Below are 14604 nucleotides of genomic sequence, written 5' to 3'. Positions count from 1 at the left end.
TCTTCTGAGCCCAGAAAATAGCTAATTCGTTGAAGAATATAATAAATCGATGAATTACTGGGCTAATGTTATTGTAAATTAGCAATGATCCATAGAATTTTCTGTAGTGATGAAAATTTTCTTTATCTGTGCTGTCCAATATGGCAGCCCCCAGCCACATGCAGCTCCTGAGCATTTGAAATGTGGTTAGTGTGACTGAGAAACAAAATCTTAAATTCAGTGCTATGGCTCCTGGTCATGTGGAGATACATGTTCATCTACAGATAATTTAGGAGAAAGGAATTTAGGCCAGTAATCTTAATACACAATATCAGAATCTGGAAATCTCAACTATAAGTTAAAAATTACTGTATTTAGGGGCGCCTGGCTGGCTCAGTTGGTTGGGCCTCTGACTTCGGCCCAGGTCATGATCTCACAGTTCGTGGGTTCGGGCCCCGCGTCGGGCTCTGTGCTGACAGCTCGGAGTCTGGAGCCTGCTTTGAATTCTGTGTCCCCCTCTCTCTGTGCCCCTTCCCTACTCACGCTCTCTCAAAAATAAACATTGAAAAAAAATTACTATATTTATATATATATTTAAGGATCAAAAGTAATTTTGAGGACAATCATGGCATGTAGTCCTTAAACTGTATCTTGTGACATGACATATATTGTTATTCAAATTATTTATGTGGAATCTACTGGCATTAACAAAAACAGAAAACTACTTTTAAAATATAGTTAATATTTACTGTAAAAATAAAATAACAAATGTACTACTCATAAATGTAAAGACACAATTAAGCATACTAATATTTATAATCATATTATAAAGGCTAAGGGCAAAAACCAAATAGGCAAATCTACTTAAACATCAACTCTGCATAAAGTTCTTTTTTAACATCAGCTTCATAATATCAGCAATAAATACTGTTTAGTGAATTTTAAATCAAGGTGACAGTATTCTACTGAAGACTTTTGCTAACTATCTGGGCAGAATACAATATAGAATTGTGCTATTCTGAGGTCTTTCCTCTATCAGGACAAATTGTAATGAGAAAGCAAAGTAAAACATTACCATCTATCACCAATTCAATGCATATCACTGTTAATGTTTTTGATAAAATTGTGCTCATGTATTAATTCAAATTTCTAAGACTGTCTTATAAAAATAATAAACATCCATCAATGCTTAACACAAATTATGAGGATACTGACTGGAAAGTTTTTTTAAATTTATTTTTTTAATTTTATTTTTTAAAATTTACATCCAAATTAGCATATAGTGCAACAATGATTTCAGGAGTAGATTCCTTAATGCCCCTTACTCATTTAGCCCATCCCCACTCCCACAACCCCTCCAGTAACCCTCTGTTCTCCATATTTATGAGTCTCTTATGTTTTGTCTCCCTCCCTCCCTGTTTTTATATTATTCTTGCTTCCCTTATGTTCATTTGTTTTATATCTTAAAGTCCTCATATGAGTGAAGTCATATGGTATTTGTCTTTCTCTGACTAATTTCGCTTAGCATAATATCCTACAGTTCCATCCACGTAGTTGCAAACGGCAAGATTTCATTCCTTTTGATTGCTTAGTAATACTCCATCATATGTATATATACCACATCTTCTTTATCCATTCATCCATCGATGGCCATTTGGGCTCTTTCCATACTTTGGCTATTGTTGATGGTGCTGCTATAAACACGGGGGTGCATGTGTCCCTTCGAAACAGCACACCTGTATCCCTTGGATAAATGCCTATAGTGCAATTGCTGGGTCATAGGGCAGTTCTATTTTTAATTTTTTGAGGAAACTCCATACTGTTTTCCAGAGTGGCTGCACCAGCTTGGATTCCCACTGACTGGAAAGTTTTATAGCAAGGTTTGAATGATGTGCTCTATGGAAAATACATACAAGCACACTTTTTATTTATTTGCTTGTCAGTGATAAACCTGGGGTCTGGTACACCTAAATGAGGGAGTATTAGGGTGCAAAACATACCCTTATGTGTACACACACACTAATAAATATAGATTACCATTTCAAAGATAATTTCTCTGTAATAGTCACTGTTAATGCAATTTTAGGATAAGGCATGACACAGGATATGAAGCATTTTTAAAAATGTTTATTTTTGAGAGAGAGATAGAAAGAGAGCATGCACAAGCAGGGGATGGGCAGGGAGAGAGGGAGACAGAGAATCCCAAGCAGACTCCATGCTGTCAGCACACAGCCTGACGTAGGGCTGGAACTCACGAACCATGGGATCATGACCTGAGCCGAAATCAAGAGTCAGAAGCTCAACCAACTGAGCCACCAGGTGCTCCTGAATTACTTTGAAATGAAACTTTACAAGTACTTGCAGAATTGTACTTAATATTAGAGTTTTAAAGAGCACTATCTATACTGAATAGTGTTTTAAGTAGAAACAGCTACAGGTAAATAAACACACAACCAAATAATTTTTTCACATAAATAGTATCAAAGTTTAAGGCACAACATAATTTGCTAAAAGATTTTTTTTAACTTTGAGAGAGAGAGGGAGGGAGAGAATCTTACACAGGCTCCATGCTCAGTACAGAACTTGATGTGAGGCTCGATCCCACAACCCTGGGATCATGACTTGAGCCTAAATCAAGAGTTGGATGCTCAACTGATTGAGTCACTCAGGTGCCCCCATAGTTTGTTATAAGGTTCAATGTGGATCTTAACTGCTATAAAATGCTGTAAAGGATTTTCGAATTATCTAGTTACCTTAGCATGCATATGGTAGGAAGGGGAGGTATGAGGATAGCATAAAGACTTATATATCTATATATAGTCTTACATTTGGGTTTTCACATTTTCTCCTTACCTTTGGGAGTTTTTGCAGTAAACTCAGGATCAAAATAGAACGTATCTTCAGGTCTGCCAGTTGCAGGTTTAAAAGGTGGATGAATTTCTCTTCTGTACAGTTTCTAGAGGAAAAAGGAGAGACTTAGATATGCGTTAATTATAAAAAAATTCAAGCACATTTTCATTCTATACTTACATTCCAGTCTATTGTTGAGAAAAATGAGTGTCTTTTAATTTCCTCAACTCCATCTGGTCCTGCACCTATCAAAAATTAAATGGTTTAGAATTTTTGATTAAATATTTTTATTTCAAGGAGGAATATATAGTTTATTTAGACTTTGCTTTTAATATTTGCCCTAATATGTCATAATTACACATTAAAAACAAATATCCACCTCCCCCTGCCAAAAAACCCCAAATACCAACAAACACAAAAAAGAAACTAATTACAATTTTTACCTAATCTGTTTGCAGGGTTTCGTTTGAAAAGCATTCGCAAAAGACTCTGGGCTTCAGGACTCAAAAACTGTGGCATCCCAAGTTTGGCTCTAAATAATAAATCCACATAACAACATTTTATTTTCTGGAAGTATCTGTATTTCATTTTAAAAACTTTTAAACTAGTCTTTTCATTTTAAGATAATTGTGGGTTTATACTAAGTTGTAAGAAATAATACAGATAGATCCTGTGTACCCTTTCCCCAATGGTAATGTCTTACAAAACCAGAGTATACTATCACAACCAGAATACTGACACTAATGCAATCAACTTATCTCATTTAGATGTCTCCAGCTTTAATCGCTGGAGTTTGTTTGTGTGTGTACATGGAAGTTCAGTTCTTTGCCATTATGTTATAGGTATAGGTCCTTGTATCCACCACCACAGTAAAGATACTGAACAGTTCATCACTACCAGGATACCTCACACTGTCCCTTTATAACCATACTGGCCTCCCTCCCTCTCCAATTCCTAACCTCTGGCAATCATGAATCTATTCTAAATTTCTATAATTTTGTCATTTTAAGAATGTTACGTAAATGGAATCATAAAGCGTGTAATTTTTTCACTCAGCATAAATTTCCTGAGATTCATCCAAGTTGTTGCATGTATGAATAAATCATTCCTTTTAGTTGCTGAGTAGTATTCCATGGCATGGATGGACCACAGTTCGTTCATCCGTTTACCTGTTGAAGGGCACCTGGACTGTATCTAGTTTTGGATTACTACAAACAAAGATGCTAAGAACTTTTGTATATAGGCTTTTGTGTGAACACTTAATAGAATTTTAGTCCATAATCTTCTAATAAACTTTTCCATTTTTTCTGATTTTTGCAAAAAGCACTACTGTGAGAGTAAAATGATCTGAGTCTTAGTTCCTGCCCTGTTACTAAGAACTTTGTGACCTTGTGAAAAGACAATCCCTTTGGGTCTGTTACCACTCCCTCATAAGCAAAGGGTTGACCGTTACATCAATGGCTCTCAAACCGTAGCCTTGGAATTTTTTTTCAAAAGGAATTTAAGAAATCCACTATTTTAAAAATTTTTTACTTTTAATGTTCATTTATTTTTGAGAGAGAGAGAGAAAGAGACAGAGCATCAGCAGGGGAAGGTCACAGAGAGGGAGACAAAGAACCTGAAGCAGGCTCCAGGTTCTGAGCTGTCAGCACAGAGCCTGATGTGGGGCTCGAAACCACAAGACATGAGATCATGACCTGAGCCGAAGTTGGACACTTAACTGACTGAGCCACTCAGGCACCCCAAAAACCCACTATTCAAAACTGCTAAAAGAAATGTACTTCATATGCCTATTTTTTCCTCCCATTCCCTTTAATAGTCCCACAAGGAAGAGGAGCTGGTGGGAAAGGGGTCTGTGGAACACCTAAGAGTCTGTGGCACATAGTCTGAAAACCACCAGCCTGAATGAGCTTGAGGGTCAGTTTCAGCTCTAATATATAATTTTATTCTTTTTCCTAACCTACAAATTAAGGTAACTACTGATCCCATAAGTATGAAAATAATAACAGAGCTGGGGAAATGGCTAGCGGAGAAATTTCTACTTCAGAAATAGATCCATTTATTATTCAGTGAGTTGTTATTGTGCTACTATGTGCCAGATATTGCCCAGTGCTGAGGAAATAGAGATAAAGATAGGCCCCCACAGTCAGCAAGGAAGACGGAGACAGATAACCCTAGTACATTAAGAGAAAACTTCAGAAGGACATATGGAAAGACTGCTAAGGGAACAGCAGGGGATATCTAATTTAACATGAGAGACTATCAAAGGTCTTAAATGCAGTTTAAAAGTTGAGAATTTATTCATTTGGCAAGTGTCCCCCTAACATTTTACTAAATAACATTAATCTTTCTAGAGCTCAGCAACAACATTTAAAAATATTTCATGATCTAATGAATTTGTGGAATACTATCTATTTTACTCCCTGTTGGAGACACAGAATAAAATACATTGTATATAAAAGGCTGAAAAATCTAAAGTAAGGAAATCATTATTTTTCTAAGCATTTGTTTCCAGTATGTCTTTTTCAGAGAATACCTATTCACATCTTGTAGAATTAGGGCTCTACCAAACAAATCTGGAAAATACTGCCATATTAGGTAATAGGTATATAGCAGAGGTTTCTTTCTTTTAATTAAAAAAATTTTTTTTAAGTTTATTTATTTCTGAGAGAGAGAGAGAGAGAGAGAGAGCGAGTGAGCAAGTGAGCATGAGCTGGGGAGGGGCAGAGAGAGAGGGAGACACCAGAATCCGAAGCAGGATCCAGGCTCTGAGCTCTGAGCACAGAGCCTGACATGGGGCTCGAACTTGTGAACTGTGAGATCATGACCTGAGCCAAAGTCGGACACCCAACCGAATGAGTCACCCAGGCGCCCCGTAGAGGTTTTTTTTTTTTTTTTTTTAAGTTTATTTATTTTGAGAGAGATAGAGGGAACATGAGCCAGGGAGAGGAGCAGAGAGAAAGGGAAAGAATCCCAGGTAGGCTCTGCACTGGCAGCACAGAGCCTGATACAGGGCTTGAACCCAAGAACCATGAGATCACGACCTGAGCTGAGACCAAGAGCAGGACACTTAACCAACTGAGCCACCCAGGTGCCCTTAGCAGAGGTCTTTAAACAGTGCACTAACGTGACCAAATTTATTTCCAAGAAGGTAACTGCAAAGGTAGTAGTATAGAGTGATCTGGAGTAGAAAGCAGTGGTAGGTTGTAGGCATTCTATTTAGGAGCTTGACCCAAAGTGTAGGTAAGAGACCTCCATGGTCTGAGAACTGTAAGCAGTGCAATGCAAAGGAAAAGCTGGGACAGAAATATTTCTGAGAGCAAATTTGATGAATACAAGAGTACAAGAGAAGGGAAGAAATCAAGAATGATTCCAAGTTTCTGGCTCGGGGAGTGAAAACACAACAAGAAGAAAAGAACAGCAAACAGATAAATTTAGTCATGTGTTTTCATGTTTTGGGAGAGCCATGCAGGTGAGGACATGCAAATACAGGTCTGATGTCTGGTTAAGAAAGAATAATTTGAGAGTAATTAAAATGCTGAGAGTAGTTACAGAAAAGACTGAGGTCAGCCAGGAAAATGAGCACAGAAGGGAAGAAAAGCCTATCAAAGATGAAACCCTAGGAAACAAGAACATTTAAGCAGTGGTCAGAAAAAGAACAATTTGGGCATTAAAAATAATGAATGCAATTATTTGTAATTGCTGAATCACCCTGATTATTAAATCCCAGGGGTTCATTATAGTAAAATAAGAAAAAGTCAAAGCTAACATAAAAGTCAACTCACTGGACACCATCCCCACTGGAGGTAACCAGGGCTCTGATAACTGGAAATAATTAAGAAAACAATCACTTATTCTGCCTTTCTTGTTTGAGCCTTATTTCAAGGTATTTCAACAGCCCTAGTTGATGAGAGAAAGTTCACGGTTTTGGAAAATATCAGCTAATAAATGAAGAAGGAATAAAAGTAATAGAGGAGCACAATTTTGGAATCCCTACTAAAATTGTTATTTCAAGTAATGATTACCAACGTTTGAAACCACTAGATGAAAGCCTGCCAGGGAACGTTGCATAGAGGGATCAGGTGTAATCATGGGAACTCATCACTTAAAGTTGGGCAACCAGGTGTTATAACCCTTCTGATGTGATGCAACAGAATGCAGCATGAGCTATGAAATAATCTTGCCAAAAAAAAGTTTAACCAGAAATGGAATAAAGGAACAAGTTCAACAATATTATAGGGAGAATAAAACAATTTCAGTACTCCTAGGAAAAAACTAATTGTTGTGTAACCATGTTAACAAGAGAGCCACAAAAACTGGCTTTAAATTCATTCAATTGAGCAAAATCAACGTGCCCAGGTAAACATAGATTTTTTTTTTTTTTTTTTTTTTTTTGCAAATCAACCAATCAGTAACTGCTCTCCATCTGTGAAAATCAGACAAAAAAGAAGGGACTCCAACAACCACACCTGAGTGCAAACTGATCAACAGTCCCACCCAAGTAACCACTCTTACAGATGATGTCGACCCATTTATGGCCCTGAAAGTCTGCCAGTTCTTGAGCTCCACCCTTCCCCCAAATCCTCTGTAACAACAGTGGTCTGTGCTGCTTAGGCACTCTATCAGATCAGCATCACTCTTCCTTACTAGAGTAAGCAACAGTATCAGCTTTATGCTTTTTGTTTCATATACTGAGAGGTTGTCTTTTGACAAGATAAATACAGAAAGTGGAATTCTATAAAACTGTATTGGTTTCTTCTACAAGTAAACGGTAGGGGGAAAAAACAAGGGTAGACTGTTCTAGAAGAACGGAAGCTTAAGAAATACAACCAAATGAAGTGTTCAGATGTGATTTGGGGCTGTAAAGACAAAGTTCTGGAGAAAATCTGAAAAATCAGGTTATGAATTGGTATTAGTGGATACCTTACCAATGTTTTGTTAGGTGTGGTTATGAATGAAAGAAAACATCCTCACTTTTTAGCAATGCACACTTAAGTGGGTGACAAACGATATGTCTGGAATGCTTAAAATATTTCAGTGAAGAAGAAAAAGAAAAAAGCAATAGATGAAGCAAATGTGGCAAAATCTGATGACTGTTGAATGTAGGTGCCTGGTATTTGTGTGTTCACTGTATTAATTCTATTTTTGCAAATTACATTAGATAGTTTTCATAATTAAGCAGAGAAAAGCAGGCAGAGAGGAATGGTCAAGCAAGAGATCAAAAGAGGAACTGTTAAGGAAGTAGGAGAAGCAGGTGAGAAGAGGAAAACCTAAATGGGGAGAAAGGTGCCAACAGTGTCAAATTCTCCTCAGAGAGACTTTTTTTTTTAAATATGAAATTTATTGTCATATTGGTTTCCATACAACACCCAGTGCTCATCCCAACAGGTGCCCTCCTCAATGCTCATCACCCACTTTCCCCTCCCTCCAACCCCCCATCAATCCTCAGTTTATTCTGTTTTTAAGAGTCTCTTATGGTTTGGCTCCCTCCCTCTCTAACCTTTTTTTTTTCTTCCCCTCCCCCATGGTCTTCTGTTAAGTTTCTCAGGATCCACATTCAGAGAGACTTTTCTTAAGTGCCTCACCTAAATTGGCTCCTGCCCCTGCCCCTTCCCTCACACTTAAGGAATATTCTGGTTTATTATCCCTATTGCTATTACTTTCTGAAATATATTAATTCCTTGTCTCCCCAACTAGAATGCAAACTCTGTGAGACCAGAGATCTCCTCAGTCTTGTTAACACTGCATCCTAAGTATATGTAGCAAGACCTCAATCATCTGTTGAATGAATTGTGTGAACAAATGGTACAGAGAGTTGCCTTTCTAACAATCTGCCACTGATTTAAGCAACCAGATCACTGGTGACCATAACAAGAGGAGTTGCAATAGAATGGTGGAAATGAACGACAAACAGGCTGTGGAATAAAAGCAGCCAAAAAATGGTAACAGAAAGCACAGACTACTCTTTACAGAGGCTCTGTGTTGAAAGGATGCAGGAAGATGGTGCAAAAACATGAAAGGAAGGCCAGGTCAAGAAAAGGGTTGATTTTTCCCAACACTAGAGTCAGCTGAAAGGAAGGGGCCGAAATAGATGGAGTGATGAAGGTTTAGTGAACATTCATTTATATAGCAAACATTTTTTTTACCTTTTTTATTGTGAAAACTAACATAAAGTGTAAAACAAACAAACAAACCCTGAACAACCCCAACACCAAAGTATACAGTTCAATGATCTACCACAAAGTGAATAGTCAACTGGCCAAAAAATAGAACATTGCCAGAACTTCTCATCCAATGTAACCACTTTTCTTATTTTGCCTTCCCTGTTGCCATCTGAATACAGACCTTAAAAAACTGGTTTGTCTGCTTTTAAAACTTTATATACAGAATCATATAGTATTTATTTTTTGGTGTCTGAACCCTCCTTGCTCAAAATTCTTGCACAATTTACCCAAGTTGTTGCATATAACTATGATTTGTTCATTTTCTGCACCCCTGGACCAAAGGCCTCAGCCTGTTTTGGTATGGCTTTTGAGCTAAGAATGGTTTTTACATTTTTTAAAAATGTTTATTTATTTTTGAGAGAGACAGACACAGTGCGAGCAGGGGAGGGGCAGAGAGAGAGGGAGACACAGAATCCGAAGCAGGCTCCAGGCTCTGAACTATCAGCACAGAGCCTGATGTGGGGCTCGAACTCACGAAGTGTGAGATCATGACCTAAGCCGAAACTGGATGCTTAATCAACTGAGCCACCCAGGTACCCCTTTACATTTTTAAAGTGTTGGAAACAAACAACAAACAGTGAGAATATATGACACTGTGTGTGGCCTGTAAAGCTAAAACATTTACAGAGAGTTTAACAACCCCTGCTGTATTCCATTGTATGAATATGTCATAATTTATCAATCCATTCTACTGCTAATGTCCAGTTCCCACTTTTTAGCTATTACAAATAATGCTGCTATGAACATCTTTGTACTACTTTCTTGATGTGCAAGTACCTTGATGCATGTAAAATGAGTGCACCCTGAGGATTGGGATTATTGGATGAGGGTATATATACATTTGGCTTTAGAAAATAATGCCAAAAACTGCTTTCCAAAGTGGTTATAGGAGTATTTATATTCCTTCCAGCTATGGATCAAAGTTGCCACAGCTCCACATCCTGTCAGCACTTTATATTGTCAGTCTTTTTACTGTTCGTCATTCGGGTGGGTGTGCAGGTGTAGCTCGTTGTGGTTGTGATTTGCATTTTCTGATTAATGATGGTGAGCAACTTTTTATAAGTTTATTGGCCAGTGAATATCCTCTCTTGAAGTCCTTATATCTCCTACCCATGTTTCTACTGGGCTATCTTTTTCTTATTGATTAACTGGAGTTCTTCATATATTCTGGATACAAGCTCTCTGTTGGTTACGTGTCTCAAATGTCTTCTACTCTCTAGATGGAATCAATGTGAAGTTATCAGTTTTAATGTAATAATAATTTATCAATTTTTTCTTTTATGGCTAGGGGTTTTTGGGTCCGAAGACTATTTTTCCAACCCAAAAATCATGAAGATACCCTCCTATACTCTCTTCTAGAATCCTTTTTGCCTTTTTACACATATATGTAAAATATATGTATATTTGTGGCTCACTTTGGCAGCACATATACTAAAATAAATGTATATTTGTAATACTCTTGGAAAGGATTTTTGTGTGTGGTGTGAGGTAGGGATTTTGTTTTTATCTTTTTCTATATGAATACCAATTTTTCTTGCATAATTTATTTAAAAAGGCTGTTCTTGGAGCACCTGGGTGGCTCAGTCAGTTAAGCATCTGACTTCAGCTCAGGTCATGATCTCGCAGTTCATGAGTTTGAGCCCCACATTAGGCTCTGTGCTGACAGCTCAGAGCCTGAAGCCTGCTTTAGATTCTGTGTCTCCCTCTCTCTCTCTCTGCCACCCTCCCCCCACCCCCCACCACTTACACTCTCTCTCTCAAAAATAAATAAAAACATTAAAAAAAATAAAAAGGCTGTTCTTTTCCTATAATTTCCAATGGTCATAAATCGTGTCTATATATGTATAGGTCTGTCATCTGACTCTCATTTTATTGTGCAAGTCTATTTTTTATACTTCTTTCAGTGACATATTGTCCTAATTACATTTATAGTAAGATTGGATATGTGGTAAAGCAATTCTTCTTATCTTGATCTCTTTAGGAGTGTTTCAGCTTTTCTTGGTCCTTTGTATTATGTGTTATCATATTAGAATCAGTTTATCAAATTTCACACAAACTTCTTAAAATTTAAATTTGATTTGCACTGAGGCTATAGTTATGCTGTTCAATATGGTAGCCACTAGCAGCAACAAACAGCCACTTGAAATATGTCAGCCCAAATACCTAGATAAAGTCCAAACAGGACTTGAAATATGGTCAGCCCAAATTCTAAGTGTAAAATGCACACTGGAGAAAATAAAATGTACACTGAATTTCAAATAAGTATGAAAAAAATAATGTATTGCATTAATCATGTTTTTGTAGTTTTTTTGTTTATTTATTTTTGAGAGAGAGAGACAGGGTGAGCAGGGGAGGGGCAGAGAGAAAGGGAGACACAGAATCTGAAGCAGGTTCAAGGCTCTGAGCTGTCAGCATAGATCCCCACACAGGGCTCAAACCCACAAACCGTGGGATCATGACCTGAGCTGAATGCAGAAGCTCAACTGACTGAGTCACCCTGGTGCCCCCTATCATTTTTTTTTTAATGTTAATTACATGTTGAAATGATAATATCTTGGACATATTGGTTAAATAAAATATATTACAATTAATTTTACCTTTTTTTTTTTACTTTTTCAATGTTGCCACTAAAAAATTTACAATTATGTATGTAGCTCACATTACATTTCTATTGGATGATGCTGATCTATACAAACCCACATCTTTACAACACTAGGTCTGTCATAATGTGAATACAGTACAACTTTCCAAGTTATTTTGGTCTTTAAAATTTTCTTTAAAATACAATCTTCCAGTTTTCTGCATAGAGTTCTTGCATAACTTTTGCTAGATTTATCTAGGTATTTGAGATTTTTAAAATACCATTGTAAATACTATCTTTTTAAAAAAATTTATTTTCTGTTGCTAGTATACAGACTTGAAATAGATCTTATTTACTGACCTTTTATCCAACAACTTTGCTAAACTGTTATTAATTCCAAGAATGTATATGAAGATTTGGATTTTCTATGGACACAATCATGTTGCCTAAATAATGACAATTTTATCTCTTCTTTTTAAATCTTAAACCTTACTTCTTTTACTTGCCTTACTGTAGTTGCTAGTACCTCCAGGACAATGTGAATGGAAGTGGAATAATGGATGTCCTTGTCATATTCAAAATCTCAAAGGTAAAGCTTCCAATATTTTACCGTTAACATGAGGATTATATGAGTACTCGTTTGGAGGGTGTAACCCAGAGACCCGGGCCCCTGGAGTTTCTGCTTGGGGCAAGGATCTTGTCTCTGGCTATATTTGGTGGGGGGCATAAATAAAGGCCACAGGCTCCAAACATGTATGTGGCAAAAAAAATAAAAAGGTAAGTTGAGTACTCTAAATCTATGGGGCTTGTTCATATTTCAAACGTCGTATCGATGAATTTCTTAGGTATTTCTTATAGTATAGCCAACACTCTAAAATTTCATTTTTTAGTTTGAAGCATTTATTTTTAAATCTCACCAAAACATATCCACTAAGGAGTACTTACTTAAGAATCATAGTCATTGTTTCTTTTCGATCTTTTCCTTGGAAAGGTAGTGTACCAGTGAGCATTTCAAACTACAAAAAGGCAATATCATTAAAGGTATTAGTCAATAAGTATAAAATCTCAAGGCCAGAAAGTAAAAAAGCATCATCGTAATTACAACCAAATCTTGTAAAATTGCTATGTAATAAAACAAATGATTTATAGTTCTACTATATTTATTACTGACCTCAAAAACACCCCAAACCTTACCATTAACACACCAAAAGACCACCAGTCTGCACTCTGAGTATGACCTCGACGATTAACTACTTCTGGAGCCATATATTCCACAGTTCCACAAAAAGAGTATGCCTTCTTTTCATGGTCAATAGACTCTTTACTTAGGCCAAAATCTGCCAAAATAAATATTGAATTCATAAATATCCTACAATAACTTCCCCACTTAAAGTTTAAACTCTGAGTACCAATATTTACCTTAACTATTACAAAATTCTAATCCAACTTTTCAAACGACGTGCTACTCAATATTTGTACCATGATCTACTTAAAAGAAATTATATAAAGTAGAGGAGAATATTTTAATAAAATTAGGATTTTTACCTGTTAACTTGATGTGACCTTCTTCATCAAGAAGTATGCTGAAACAAAGTCAGAAAATCTTTTCAAACCACTAGATAGAGATTTATGGAAGCTAGAATGGAAAGTACTGTGTTAAGCACTAGATTACTATATTATTCTAAAATATTTAGACTGTGAATAAAGCAAATATAAAAAAGGAGAAATAGTTTTTAGATGCACATATGTAACAAATCCCAAAGGCAAAGTCTTATATATGTGTATTAAGGACACTTAAAAACTATTAGAAAAAGAATCAAAACCTATATATATTCTTTCCAATTTCTAGTTGCTTTCCTTTTTTTTTTAATGTTTATTTTTGAGAGAGAGAGAGAGAGAGCGAGAGAGACTGAGTGCAAGCAGGGGAGGGGCAGAGAGAGAGGGAGGAGACACAGAATCTGAAGCAGACTCCAGGCTCCAAGCTGTTACCACAGAGCCTGACATGGGGCTCGAACTCACGAACTGTGGGATCACAACCTGAGCAGAAGTTGGACACTTAACTGACTGAGCCACCCAGGTGCCCCTCTAGTTGCTCTTTCTAATGCCATTCTTCAGAAGTAGCCTAATGCTTGCACAATAGACAGAAAATCCACATATTTGAGTCAACTGCATTAAAGGTGTAATTTTGTTGGTCATATTTTAGGCATCTGACTCAATCATTCTTTCCTAGCTTTTCCATCCAATCCTCTTCTTTTTTTTAAATTAAATTTTATTTTTTAAAGTTTATTTATTTTGAGAGAGAGAAAAAAAGTACGAGTAGGAGGAGGGTCAGAGAGAGAATCCTAAGAAAACTCTGCAGCACAGAGCCCAATGTGTAGCTTGAAACCACAAACCGTGATATCATGACCTGAGCTGAAGTCAGACACTTAACGACTGAGCCACCCAGGTGTCCCCATCCAATCCTCTTCTTAATACACCTTCCTTACACTCCTGGTTTTTCACTGACCTATCCCTTCACTGTATACAGTCTCCAGTGTTTTCTCTCTTTCTCAGTAAACTGTGAGCTCCTAGAGGGTTTTACCTTATTCATCTTGTAGCGCAGTGCCTGGTAGAGCAGAGACAAATAAGAAATGTATGTTGAATGCATGGGGCCAGTCTACAATGGGTCAATAAGGCATGCCGAATAGTTTGGGCTTCTTCTCAAGTGCACTAACATAAAAGGTTTATATGCGTGGAGGGTAAGGATAATCAGATCTTCATTTTTATAAAACAATTTGGAGGGGAAAATAAAGGGTATTTGGTGATCTCTTAGATATGGACCATGATAAAGGGCATATAGAGAAGACATTCAGGTTTCTGGCTTTAACAGATACTTGAGTGGAGAGTAACATCATTAATTAAGGAGCTATAAGAAGGGGTAAGTACTAAGCTGTAAGCCAATAATTCTATTTCTGGATAGGTATTTTAGCA

The 14604-nt window shown here is 36.9% G+C and overlaps 1 protein-coding gene across 7 annotated transcripts in view; it reads right to left on the bottom strand.

Moving 5' to 3' along the window:
* The window catches only part of RPS6KA3 (ribosomal protein S6 kinase A3), a 124993-nt gene that overhangs the window by 25221 nt on the left and 85168 nt on the right, over positions 1–14604 (bottom strand). For all 7 annotated transcript variants that reach the window (XM_081794333.1, XM_081794328.1, XM_081794327.1 and 4 more), the window contains 6 exons: positions 13180–13217; positions 12829–12971; positions 12580–12650; positions 3273–3361; positions 3010–3074; positions 2833–2935 (listed from right to left, as the gene is read on the bottom strand). In XM_081794333.1, coding sequence (XP_081650459.1) covers positions 2833–2935; positions 3010–3074; positions 3273–3361; positions 12580–12650; positions 12829–12971; positions 13180–13217 — 509 coding nt within the window. The remainder of the gene's footprint in view (positions 1–2832; positions 2936–3009; positions 3075–3272; positions 3362–12579; positions 12651–12828; positions 12972–13179; positions 13218–14604) is intronic.

Source organism: Panthera onca, chromosome X, assembly GCF_046562875.1.
Source record: "Panthera onca isolate mPanOnc1 chromosome X, mPanOnc1 haplotype 2, whole genome shotgun sequence".
Taxonomy (NCBI): domain Eukaryota; kingdom Metazoa; phylum Chordata; class Mammalia; order Carnivora; family Felidae; genus Panthera; species Panthera onca.
This window is presented reverse-complemented; position numbering and strand designations above follow the sequence as displayed.